Raw genomic sequence first — 12,744 nt, 5'->3', positions numbered from 1 at the left:
AGGCCTGTATGCAATGACAGATGACAGTTATGGACAAGGATGTATATAATGCAGTGTTCATGTGCTAGTCAGAACTAGGAAACTAGGAAATATCTACCTTGGTAACTAGGAAAGATATACCTTGGTAACTGGGTGGATGTGTAGAACTACAACCAGATAGCAAGTCGTACATTTCCTAGTTCCGACCGGCACTTGAATTCGGCATTAAACACTGGATTGTTGAAGCTGTGTATTGGCAGTTGAGAGGCGTTGACGACACAGGTCGGCAATATTTGCACTCCCCAGTGGAATAAGTCCTCCATAGGCATTAATGGAATTCTACTGTATTTCAATTAAATGCTTCAAGGACAAAATTACATGTATTTGAACTTTTTTTTTGTAGTGGGGACATTAACATTTAGTATTCTCAACAACAAAAATATTTGAAGGATTAAAAAAAAGACTAGTTAAATGTTAAATAAATAAAATGATGGCGTCTGTAATAGAATACACGTGTCAAAAACCAATGTAGACATAAAGGCATTTCTATAGCTTACAAAATGTTTTACAATGGAGTACCAAACATATTTTGGGGCTCCCTAGCGGCGCAGCGGTCTAAGGCACTGCATTTGTGGTTCGATTCCAGGCTGTATCACAACCGGCCGTGATTGGGAGTCCCAATTGGGCGGTGCACAATTGGCCCAGCGTCCTCCGGGAATGGCCGGGGTCATTGTGAATAAGAGTTTGGTCTTAACTGCCTAGTTAAATAAATAAAAAGATGGCTACGCGGTGTCTTTAACGAAGCGTTCCCTGTCAGCAGAGAAGAAGAGAGAGGATTCCATTCGGAGGAAATCTGTCTCCCTCTAGCAGGTGGCTATTTTTTTTCTTCCGTCTCACCTATTTGGTAAACAAAAGAATTGCTTATTTCCTACGTGAGGTTTATTTGCTCGATTATGAATTTAGTAACGCGTACATTACTACGAGTGAACTGATAAGTATGATACGTGACACATCCGGCAATTTTTTAGAAAAAGCACATGGGCGTTGTCTCAAGATGGCTATGCATATTCATGAGACATGAGGCTAGAAATATATTAATATAATAATAATATAAAAATACAGGCGGGTGACGTCAACAATGATCAAAATATAAATAAAAAAATGGGTGAGACGTATCCACCAATCAGAAGAAAGGAAAGGCGGGAGCTAGACAGCCGTTGTTAGGGGCGGAGAGTCATTTATCTTGTCAGTGGATCCAACGTCTTGCTGTCTGTTTTCCAGGGTTTATACACATCGTTGGTGTTGGGACGGTGTCTTTTTGACGAAGGTGCAAAACGGATGTTTGCTACAGCCAGCTGAACAAGTAAGCATGTATTATTTTCGGTTTCAAGGGAACTACGTTAATGTATAAGCTCATGGTGGAATTAAAAAGGCACATTTTGTTGACACGGTTCTCCAATTCGTTGTCTGGGGCGGTTTATCTTCCTCATCTGATGTCTCTGTGCTAGCTAACGGATATTTACAGCAGCTTCAGACTCGGATACCTGTCGGCAAAAATAGTCATTTCATTTATATAAGTTAGTGCACTCATCATTAGATGGCAAGTTACGTGCTAATAAACATAACAGTTATCTAGTTTTATGGATAACTTGAGTTAGGTAGCTTGCTACGTTAGACCAATCTAGTTAGCCTTAACGTTAGATAGCTAACTGTAAATAATTTGATTTACCTAACGTTAATTAGCTACATTATGAAGGAACTACCCAGAAACGAGGGCTAACTATTGTTTGTGTCCCACTTTGAGCAAGCTAGCCAGAGATTGAGGAGGCATGTGGCAGTCTGATGATATTTTGGGAGTGAATGTCTGCTCTTCACTGCCACTGTCTGTGTTTCTTGGACCCCTCCTGCCTAATGGGATGTGATGAACATAACGTCGATTAGCTAATGGTTATCCTAGATACCCTTACTAAGAAAAGCTATTGTTGAACTGACTCAAACGGATTGCAAAAGTGTGTAGTCATTACTTTTAACAGATACTATTGTAATGTCATCACACTTCATTATGAATCTATGACAGCACTTTTCTCCAGTTAGGACTAGGCATTTAGCTGTTATGTAATTTAGGCCTAATAAATGTATCACATCTTTGTACAAACTTGTTTGATAACATTATCTCTGTTCTCACAGTATTGATAGCAAAACAAAAAAAACGAGTTTCTACTTTCTCCTCCCCCAGAGTTTTCACCCACCTACCTACACTACCGTTCAAACGTTTGGGGTCACTTAGAAATGTTTTTTTTAAGAAAAGCACTTTTTTTTGTCCATTAAAATAACATAAAATTGATCAGTGTATACATTGTTAATGTTGTGAATGACTATTGTAGCTGGACACGACTGATTTTTAATGGAATATCTACATGGGCGTACAGAGGCCCATTATCAGCAACCATCACTCCTGTGTTCCAATGGCACGTTGTGCTAGCTAATCCAAGTTTATCATATTTAAAGGCTAATTTAAAAAACCCTTTTGTAATTATGTTAGCACAGCTGAAAACTGTGGTGATTTTAAAGAAGCAATAAAACTGGCCTTCTTTACACTAGTTGAGTATCTGGAGCATCAGCTTTTGTGGGTTTGATTACAGGCCCAAAATGGCCAGAAACAAAGAACTTTCTTCTGAAACTCGTCAGTCTATTCTTGTTCTGAGAAATGAAGGCTATTCCATGCGAGAAATTGCCAAGAAACTGAAGATCTCGTACAACGCTGTGTACTACTCTGTTCACAGAACAGCGCAAACTGGCTCAAACCAGAACAGAAACAGGAGTGGGAGGCCCCGGTGCACAACTGAGCAAGAGGACAAGTACATTAGAGTGTCTAGTTTGAGAAACAGACGGCTCACAGGTCCTCAACTGGCAGCTTCATTAAATAGTACCCTTAAAACACCAGTCTCAACATCAACAGTGAAGAGGCGACTCCGGGATGCTGGCCTTCTAGGCAGAGTTGTAAAGAAAAAGACATGTCTCAGACTGGCCAATAAAAATAAAAGATTAAGATGGGCAAAAGAGCACAGCCACTGGACAGAGGAAGATTGGAAAAAAGTGTTATGGACAGACGAATCTAAGTTTGAGGTGTTCGGATCACAAAGAACATTCGTGAGACGCAGAAAAAATGAAAAGATGCTGGAGGAGTGCTTGACGCCATCTGTCAAGCATGGTGGAGGCAATGTGATGGTCTGGGGGTGCTTTGGTGGTGGTAAAGTGGGAGATTTGTACAGGGTAAAAGGGATCATGAAGAAGGAAGGCTATCACTCCATTTTGCAACACCATGCCATACCCTGTGGACAGAGTTTAATTGGAGCTAATTTCCTCCTACAACAAGACAATGACCCAAAGCATAGCTCCAAACTATGCAAGGACTATTTAGGAAAGAATCAGTCAGCTGGTATTCTGTCTATAATGGAGTGGCCAGAACATTCATCGGATTTCAATCCTATGGAGCTGTTGTGGGAGCAGCTTGACCGTATGGTACGTAAGAAGTGCCCATCAAGCCAATCCAACTTGTGGGAGGTGCTTCAGGAAGCATGGGGTGAAATCTCTTCAGATTACCTCAACAAATTGACAACGAGAATGCCAAAGGTCTGCATGGCTGTAATTGCTGCAAATGGAGGATTCTTTGACGAAAGCAAAGTTTGAAGGACACACTTATTTAATTTAAAAAACATTATTCATAACCTTGTCAACGTCTTCACTAGGATTGCACAGTTTGGGGAATATTCAGAGATGGAAACTTTACGTGGGAATTAATGGAAATATATGCAAATTAATATTAATACTGTTTAAATGTAGATGTTATTTGTATTGGATATTTATATCATATGGAGATAAACATAAACCTTTTATCATAAGTAGACATAATTGCAAATGATTAAATCCTTCCAATAGAAAAAAAAAATTTGTATATAATAATTTGTTACGAATTGAGCATTCATTAAATGAGTTGACTCTTCACATGGGATGTTTTCGCTTAACAACAACAAAGGTAATATTGGAATGATCCATCACATCTCCCAAAAATGTTTTCAACACATTTGTAAGATGACAGTCTAGAAACTAAAGCTTTGGTTGTCTTCCTCTCAGGCTTCCACGTCTTCTCCCTGGACCTCCTCAATGTCCACCTCTTGAACATCAGACTCTGACGCCTCATCTTCACTGTCACTTTCCAACCTTGTTGAGCATGGCTCGTTGTCAGGCTCAAAAAGCCTCACATTTGCCCAGATGGCCACCGATTTTTCAACCCTTGTATTGGTCAGCCTGTTGCGTGATTTGGTGTGTGTGTGTGTTCCCAAAGAAGGACCAGTTGCGATCTGAGGCGGCTGATGTTGGTTGGATTTGGAGGTTGATGGAGGCAACAGGGGAAAGAGCCTCAGATCCACAAAGTCCCTTCCACCAGGTGGCTGATGAGATATGTTGGCACGACTGCCATATTGCATCTTCATCCCAAAGCCCTTGCTTGGAAGTGTAGTTGGCCAGACTGTCAAGAACCTTTCATTCATTCAGGCTAAGGTGGCGAGACACGGTAGTGATAACACCATAGGCCTTGTTGATCTCTGCACCAGACAGGATGCTCTTGCCAGCGTACTTGGGGTTCAACATGTATTCTGCGGTGTGTATGGGCTTCAGGCAGAAATCTTCACGCTTTTTGATGTATTTCAGAACTGCAGTTTCCTCTGCTTGGAGCAACAGTGAAGTGGGCAGGGCAGTACGGATTTCTTCTCTTACATCTGCAAGCAGAGTCTGAACATCAGACAGTATTGCATTCAGGAGTTTCGGGCTGCTTACCACTCTCTCCCAAAATACATCATCCAGGAGGATCCTCTTGATGGGGCTGTCCATATCAGAAGACTGTGATATGGTCATTTCTTGGAGAGACTCCTTCCCCTCCAGGAGACTGTCAAACATGATGGCAACACCACCCCAACGGGTGTTGCTGGGCAGCTTCAATGTGGTGCTCTTATTCTTCTCACTTTGCTTGGTGAGGTAGATTGCTGCTATAACTTGATGACCCTTCACATACCTAACCATTTGCTTAGCTGGGTGCGAAGTGAGGGTAGGATTTCTCCACTTTAGACCAAGCAGCCTTCGTGTTTGCAGCATTGTCTGTCCCCAGTGCAAATACCTTCTGTGGTCCAAGGTCATTGATGTTTGCCTTCAGCTCATCTGCAATGTAGAGACCGGTGTGTCTGTTGTCCCTCGTGTCTGTGCTCTTGTAGACTACTGGTTGAGGGGTAGAGATGTAGGTAATTATTCCTTGCCCACGAATATTCAACAACCTATCAGAGATGATTGCAATACGGTCTCTATGATTTGCTTGACCTTCCCTTGAACTCTGTTGAACTCTGCAACCAACAAATGAGTAAATAAAGCATGTTTGATTGGAGGGGGTGTATGCTGGGCGAAGAACATTCAGACATCTCTTCCAATACACATTGCCAGAGGTGAACCAGTTGCATACACAGCTCGAGCAAGACATTCATCAGTGTTTATCTGACTACGTTCCTCCATTGAGTCAAACAAACCTCTGATTCCAGGAGGACCATGAACTGTTGCTATCGATAAGGTGTCTGATTCATCCTTTTCACTTCCAATAGAAGTAGAGGGACTTTTGTCCGAGGTTGCTTGTTGTGAGCGCTGAGGGAACTTTATGCACTTGGCCAGATTATTCTGCATCTTTGTTGCATTCTTAACATATGATTTAGCACAGTATTTGCAGTATTTACAAATGTACACAGCTTTTCCTTCTACATTAGCTGCAGTGAAATGTCTCCACACCGGATAGTGCCCGTGGCAGTTTCCTGTGAAGATGAGAAAAAAACGAGCAAAAAAAAAAAAACAAGCACCAAATACAATTCCATGTACAGATAAATAGTTAAGCAGTTAGATTAAACAATTCCTTTGTAAGATAAATGTTTTAAAATGAAACATGTATGGAAACAGGTGTATTAACACTCCTCAGTTAGCAGGCTCAAGCAAGCTAAAACTAGCTAGCAGAAATTATTAACAAGTTAGATATAATTGATACACACTTTGCTGTAGGCAACTATTTACTAGTTAACAAAAAATCATGTATGTCATATAAAATATATTCACCCCACCTGGTATTGTAATCTAAACTTACCAGAAAGCATGTTGTCCTTGGTTCAGACAATGTAGTAGTGTGGGCTCAATAGCATCTCATTAGTGTGTGCAAGATCTTGAGAATCAGCTGTACATGTGCTGGAAGAATGCACTGTGCATGCAGTGTTGCAATTCCATTGAACTAGGGATAGTTGAACCAAAATATGCCACAAGACCTAGAACTGCCTTGGATACATATATGTGTGTGTGTGTGTGTGTGTGTGTGTGTGTGTGTGTGTGTGTATGTATCTCACAAAAAAAGGTTCACTGTTAGCTTATAACTTTATTTGTAATTTTTAAATGAATTTAAGCAAAATTCCAGGGCTAAACTTCCCATGGAAATTGACCGAAAAGTTCCTGACCCTTTGCAACCCTAGTCTTGACTATATTTCCTATTCATTTTGCAACTCATTTCATGTATGTTTTCATGGAAAATTAGAACATTTTTAAGTGACCCCCCCCCAAACCTTTTGAACGGTAGTATACATACGTTCCCAATATACCTGCCACCCAGCCCCCAGCAGTCTTCACCCAGGAAAAAGAGCACACCGGACAGGCCGCAATGTCTTCTGGTAAAGCAGACCGCTATCTCACCCAGCCACGAGACTCCAATACCCTCACCCAGACTTGCAGCGCCAACATCCAGAAGATCACACAGAACAGTACGTATTGCTGCAGAGATTGGGCAAACCAAGGGGTATACGTTTTTTTTTAAAAGTAATTTTAAGAGTCATTCATGCAAGTCAAGACTTTGTAACAGTCTATGCTAGATGTATCCTAAAGCCTACAGTTTAGAGGATGTATGTTTTCGCACTTCCCAGCTGCCAAGATAAAGAGCATGGTGAATCAGCTGGGGACAGAACAAGACACCAGCAAACTGAGGGACGGTCTGTAAGTAAATCCTTGTTGTTTTGCTACTACATACACTGACAAACGTATTAATGCGCCGAACACAGAACACACCATAAATGTGTGTGTTCTGTTACTCCCTGAGAGTCTGCTATCTCCCTTACTGTCCTTTGGACATCGGTTCATTCAGGCAGCAGATACAGCACTTCACAAACCAGCTGGCCAAGGAGACCAACAAGCACCTGAAAGACCTGGGCTTCGTCTCACCATCTTCAGCACCTTCAGAGCAGGTCAGTGTCCGTTCCAATGAGATTGTGTCTGTGACTGACTCCTCAACAACGACAACTGTTAACCTTCGTGTTTTGAATGACTCCAGGTTGACGTTTCCCATAGGTACTGATCTAGCATCAGATTCCCCTCCCCCGCAATCCTAACTTCAACCATTACTGGGGGGGAAATGCAAAACTGACCCAAGATCAATGTCTAGGGGCGTCTTCACCCTACACCACTCCTTGACAATGACTGTGGCAACTCACTGACCATGACCATCTGTTTTGAATGACTCATTTTGTTCTTCTTCTCAACCCACAGAGGCAACAGAAGATCCAGAAGGACCGACTGATGAATGATTTCTCCGCTGCCCTCAACAACTTCCAGGCCGTACAGCGCCAGGCAGCACAGAAGGAGAAGGAGTCTGTGGCCAGAGCCCGAGCTGGTTCCCGTCTCTCAGTAAGGCCAATGTCATACCGTTGGCTAGGTTTTCTATTTTCAAACTTTCAAGTGGATATTTTGTTTGTAATGCCTGGCTCCTCTCTTGTCAGGCTGAAGATGGTGTCTCTGAGGAACAGCTTGTGTCTTTTGATAAGTACGTTCAAGCTTCTCTCTGTCTCTCTGTCTCTCTGTCTCTCTGTCTCTCTGTCTCTCTGTCTCTCTGTCTCTCTGTCTCTCTGTCTCTCTGTCTCTCTGTCTCTCTGTCTCTCTGTCTCTCTGTCTCTCTGTCTCTCTGTGTCTGTCTCTGTGTCTGTCTCTGTGTCTGTCTCTGTGTCTGTCTCTGTGTCTGTCTCTGTGTCTGTCTCTGTGTCTGTCTCTGTGTCTGTCTCTGTGTCTGTCTCTGTGTCTGTCTCTGTGTCTGTCTCTGTGTCTGTCTCTGTGTCTGTCTCTGTGTCTGTCTCTGTGTCTGTCTCTGTGTGTCTCTGTGTCTCTGTGTGTCTCTGTGTCTCTGTGTCTCTCTGTGTCTCTCTCTGTCTCTCTCTGTCTCTCTCTGTCTCTCTCTGTCTCTCTCTGTCTCTCTCTGTCTCTCTCTGTCTCTCTCTGTCTCTCTCTGTCTCTCTCTGTCTCTCTCTGTCTCTCTGTCTTTCTCTCTTTCTCTCTTTCTCTCTCTCTCTCTAAGGAGGATGTTTTAATACTCCTCTACTTCAGGATATGGTTCCTGGTCTCTTAAATATCTCCTTGTTAAACACATAGGAATACAATTCCTTTATCAACCAATTCAATTAAAACACTCTGCCCATTTCTAAGAATTTGTAAGATACTTATTTGCATCAAATGGACAGAGAACAGTCTCAAAATCAATCAATAGCGTTTATTCTCGAGAGTACTGACCATGGTACAATTTACAACGGGTTATATACTAAAAATGACGTCATAGGTTTTAAACTGTCCTTCAATCCACTCCGATACCATGTCAGTATAGTTCACAAGCCTTCCCACATCGTCCACCACCTGTTAAATAATCTACTACTAGCCCAAGGTCTCTCCTCTCCCTGTGTAGAGACAGGATGTCCTGTAAGGAACACAGCATTCCAGCCAGTCTGACGATAACTCCATTCGTTTCTAATAAGGAACAGACAGTCCTTGTACTAATTATTGATTATAATTACACACATTATATTCAGTAACATGATTATAATAAGATTCATACATCCATACAGTAACGTAGTAGTATTCTGTTTAGTTGTAGTTTTAAGCTATATAATATATACCTCATTTAGTCATTATTCATCAATCTCATAACACTCCTTCTCTCCAAAATGTGTTTTCTCACTGTCCTTTTCTACAGCCAAGATGATTGGGCTCCGACAATCACACAGACAGAGGAGGCCATAACAGAAGAGGACTTGGCGCTTCTCAAGGAGAGAGAGACAAACATCAGACAGCTAGAGGTAAAACTCTCTCACACGCTCCCTCCATCTCTGTATTTCAATACATTAGGAACACCTTCCTCATATGGAGTTGCACCTCCCCTTTTGCCCTCAGAACAGCCTCAATTCATCAGGTCATGGACTCTACAAGGTGTTGAAAGCGTTCTACAGGGATGCTGGCCCTTGTCGACTCCAATGCTTCCCACAGTTGTGTCAAGTTGGCTGGATGTCCTTTGGGTGGTGGACCATTCTTGATACAAATGGGAAACTGTTGAGTGTGGAAAAACCCAGCAGTGTTGTAGTTCTTGAGACAAACCGGTGCACCTGGCACCTACTACCATACCGCGTTTAAAGGCACTTCAATCTTTTGTCTTTCCCATTGACCCTCTGAATGGCACACACACACAATCCATGTCTCAAGGCTTAAAAATCCTTCTTTAACCCAAATCCTCCCCTTCATCTACACTGATTTTGATGTGGCTTTAACAAGTAACATCAATAAGGTATCATAGCTTTCACCTGGTCAGTCTGTCATGGAAATAGCAGGTGTTCCTAATATTTTGTACATTCAGTGTATCGTTCTGTGTCCCTGCGGTCAACGGGCGGGCCTCTACAATGTTTAGCCACGCCCCTGCCACATCCACCACCTAAGCTCCATTTTGATCCAGAAAGAAATCCTTATTTTAGGATTCAGGCAGCGCCTGGGGACCAGACCAATGTCTATGTTCATCACCTGGCATAAACAGGATAATTATCTTTCTCACTTGAGTTAAGTTATTTCAGCATTACCTTTCTCATTGAGTTATGGTGTTCATACAGCATTACCTTTCTCATTGAGTTATGGTGTTAATACAGCATTACCTTTCTCATTGAGTTATGGTGTTAATTTAGCATTACCTTTCTCATAGAGTTGTGTTGTTGATTCAGCATTACCTTTCTCATTGAGTTATGGTGTTAATTCAGCATTACCTTTCTCATTGAGTTGTTATTTCAGCATTACCTTTCTCATTTTGTTATTTCAGTCGGACATCTTGGATGTGAACCAGATCTTCAAGGACCTGGCAGTGATGATCCATGATCAGGGAGAGATGATTGGTGAGTCCCGTCGCTGTTGGAGTACTGCATTACAGAACCCCAATCTGTCACTTCCTTCATAAACACCCACCACTCTAAAACGTGATTTGAAGTCTCTTTATGATTGCATTTCCCCTCGATGCACATGCTTCCAGGTAGAACAGCTGACCCACCAACACGTGTGTTATTGGAACAACTCTGCTGATGCTCCTTGTTTGAAATGAAAATGCATCTACGCTATATGTGAATGAGTAGGTGTTCTAATACTTTTGACCGGTAGTGTATGTGTTTTTAATGATTAGCTGACCCGCCATAAGGCAAAGCTGAGCCAGGGTGTGTCACCCTTCTCTCTGTGTGTGTTTACATGACAGACAGCATAGAGGCCAACGTGGAGAGTGCCGAGGTCCACGTAGACCGAGGGACAGAACAGCTTCAGAGAGCCGCCTACTTCCAGGTAAGAGGATTTATCACTGTTGCAGAGTAAGACTCTACTCCCGAGTGGTGCAGCGGTCTAAGGCACTGCATCTCAGTGCTAGAGGTGTCACTACAGACCCTAGTTCGATTCCAGGCTGTATCGCCACCGGCCATGATTGGGAGTCCCATAGGGCGGCGCACAATTGTCCCAGTGGCGGCTTGGTTTGGCCCGGTGTAGGCCGTCATTGTAAATAAGAATTTGTTCATAACTGACTTGCCTAGTTTAAATACATGTTAAATAAACATGCGTGCTAGCGATGGCTGCCGATTTTAAAATGAGGGATCCCATTCATTTTCAGGAGGATTGTCTCGTGGGAGAGCGAGGGGAACTGAGCCGTGGGAGAGCGAGGGGAACTGAGCCGTGGGAGAGCGAGGGGAACTGAGCCGTGGGAGAGCGAGGGGAACTGAGCCGTGGGAGAGCGAGGGGAACTGAGCCGTGGGAGAGCGAGGGGAACTGAGCCGTGGGAGAGCGAGGGGAACTGAGCCGTGGGAGAGCGAGGGGAACTGAGCCGTGGGAGAGCGAGGGGAACTGAGCCGTGGGAGAGCGAGGGGAACTGAGCCGTGGGAGAGCGAGGGGAACTGAGCCGTGGGAGAGCGAGGGGAACTGAGCCGTGGGAGAGCGAGGGGAACTGAGCCGTGGGAGAGCGAGGGGAACTGAGCCGTGGGAGAGCGAGGGGAACATTTAAGTTGTATATTCTGCATATTCTCAGTGAAATCATGGAACGATTGATCAATTTAGGCTCACTGTAGCTTTCGCACTACTGGATTGGCTGTTGATCCTTTTGCTCTCCGAACAGCCTGAGTTCATCAGGGCATGGACTCTGCTAGGTGTTGAAAGTGTATAAACTGAGCAGTATAATAAGAGTCTGGTAGCAACAGTTCTGTTTCTGCATCTCAACTGTCACCAACCCACCCATCCCTCTGTCTCTCCCCTCAGCAAAAGTCCCGTAAGAAGATGTGCATCTTGGCCGTGGTCCTGTCCATAGTACTGACCATACTAGGCATCATCATCTGGCAAGCCACCCAATGAGAAGAGACTACACCCAACCTTCTTCTTTATTCGTTTTGACCCCCAACCTGAAACACTAGCCCCTGGAGCGGTTTGAGAAAGGGATTCCCGGCTAGCTCACTGCTGGCAGGGGTCAGAGGTCAGGGGAGTGGCATTAGGGGCAAAGGGATGGGTCTGAGATGTAACCTTACCTGTTACCTGACCCCCGCCCCTCCTGAGCTCAAGGCCTCCCGCTAACCTCCTCTCTGAGACAAGGCGGTAGTATTTCTATTCAAATGAAGGAGAGTATTGGAGAGCGTGGATTAATAAAAAGAGACTCTTATCTGTTTGTGATATTACTGCACTAACACAAACATTCATTGTATTTACAAAAGCAGAATAATTGTTATCATTGTAAGGGTGTCAATGATTTTTGTAACCTGTACATTTCTGACACCTTTTTTGTGTGTAAGCAGTTTAGTGTCCCACTCCGTTCAAGTTATAGGAGAGGTTTCCCCCAACACACATTAAACCTCGACTAAAATACATTTTTTTGATGGAGATTTTCCATTGAGCTTGTTTTGTTGTCGTCCAGGACTAGCCTTAATCTGTGTTGAGGAAACCACCTCGTAGTCTTTATATTGCTTAGGTGAGATGAAGTTCTGATTAGCAACTTTGTTTTATCGAACTTTATACATGATAATAACAAACTATGGTTGTAATAAATACATGTAATAACACCGTTGCATGAGCCAACCAGTTGCCGGAATGTTTATTTTTTTGTTGTTGTGTAGGACTAGGTATAATCGTTGTCAGGGGAAACAAGCCCTTGCAGTAGTATTCTGTAATGTAACTTTATATTCTTTATGGTTCCTCCCTGCTTTATGAGCATGTTAGAGGAACAGGGACTTTATTAGGGGTGAGGAACGGGGACTTTATTAGGGGGTGAGGAACGGGGACTTTATAGGGGTGACGAACAGGATACGATCATAGTTGTATATGTGCTGTTAAACTGTTTTTATCACTGATATTCTCATTATGATGCAACTCTGTGTGTGTACAGTTGAA

The 12,744-nt window shown here is 43.2% G+C and overlaps 1 protein-coding gene across 5 annotated transcripts; it reads left to right on the top strand.

Moving 5' to 3' along the window:
* Positions 1 to 738: 738 nt before the first annotated feature.
* On the top strand, positions 739 to 12,432 carry LOC110496715 (syntaxin-12). Of its 5 annotated transcripts, none has more exons than XM_036953562.2 (11): positions 739 to 849; positions 1,261 to 1,342; positions 6,665 to 6,812; positions 6,972 to 7,041; positions 7,190 to 7,289; positions 7,591 to 7,728; positions 7,821 to 7,864; positions 9,059 to 9,161; positions 10,163 to 10,235; positions 10,586 to 10,668; positions 11,626 to 12,432. In XM_036953562.2, exons 3-11 carry the CDS (start codon positions 6,713 to 6,715, stop codon positions 11,716 to 11,718), a joined length of 804 nt encoding a protein of 267 aa, XP_036809457.2. In that variant the 5' UTR covers positions 739 to 849; positions 1,261 to 1,342; positions 6,665 to 6,712; the 3' UTR covers positions 11,719 to 12,432. The 5 variants fall into 5 exon arrangements, 4 of the variants coding, with proteins under 4 accessions (XP_036809457.2, XP_090065522.1, XP_090065520.1 ...); XR_016488628.1 differs by lacking the exon at positions 739 to 849 and adding an exon at positions 10,370 to 10,465 and having other exon boundaries at positions 1,196 to 1,342; XM_090209396.1 differs by lacking the exon at positions 739 to 849 and having other exon boundaries at positions 1,223 to 1,342; positions 6,632 to 6,812.
* Positions 12,433 to 12,744: the final 312 nt, after the last annotated feature.

The sequence above is a fragment of the Oncorhynchus mykiss genome, chromosome 18 (assembly GCF_057628025.1).
Source record: "Oncorhynchus mykiss isolate SJ-2025 chromosome 18, ASM5762802v1, whole genome shotgun sequence".
NCBI lineage: Eukaryota > Metazoa > Chordata > Actinopteri > Salmoniformes > Salmonidae > Oncorhynchus > Oncorhynchus mykiss.
Note: the sequence above shows the minus strand (reverse complement) of the source record. Positions and strands in the feature narration are given on the sequence as shown.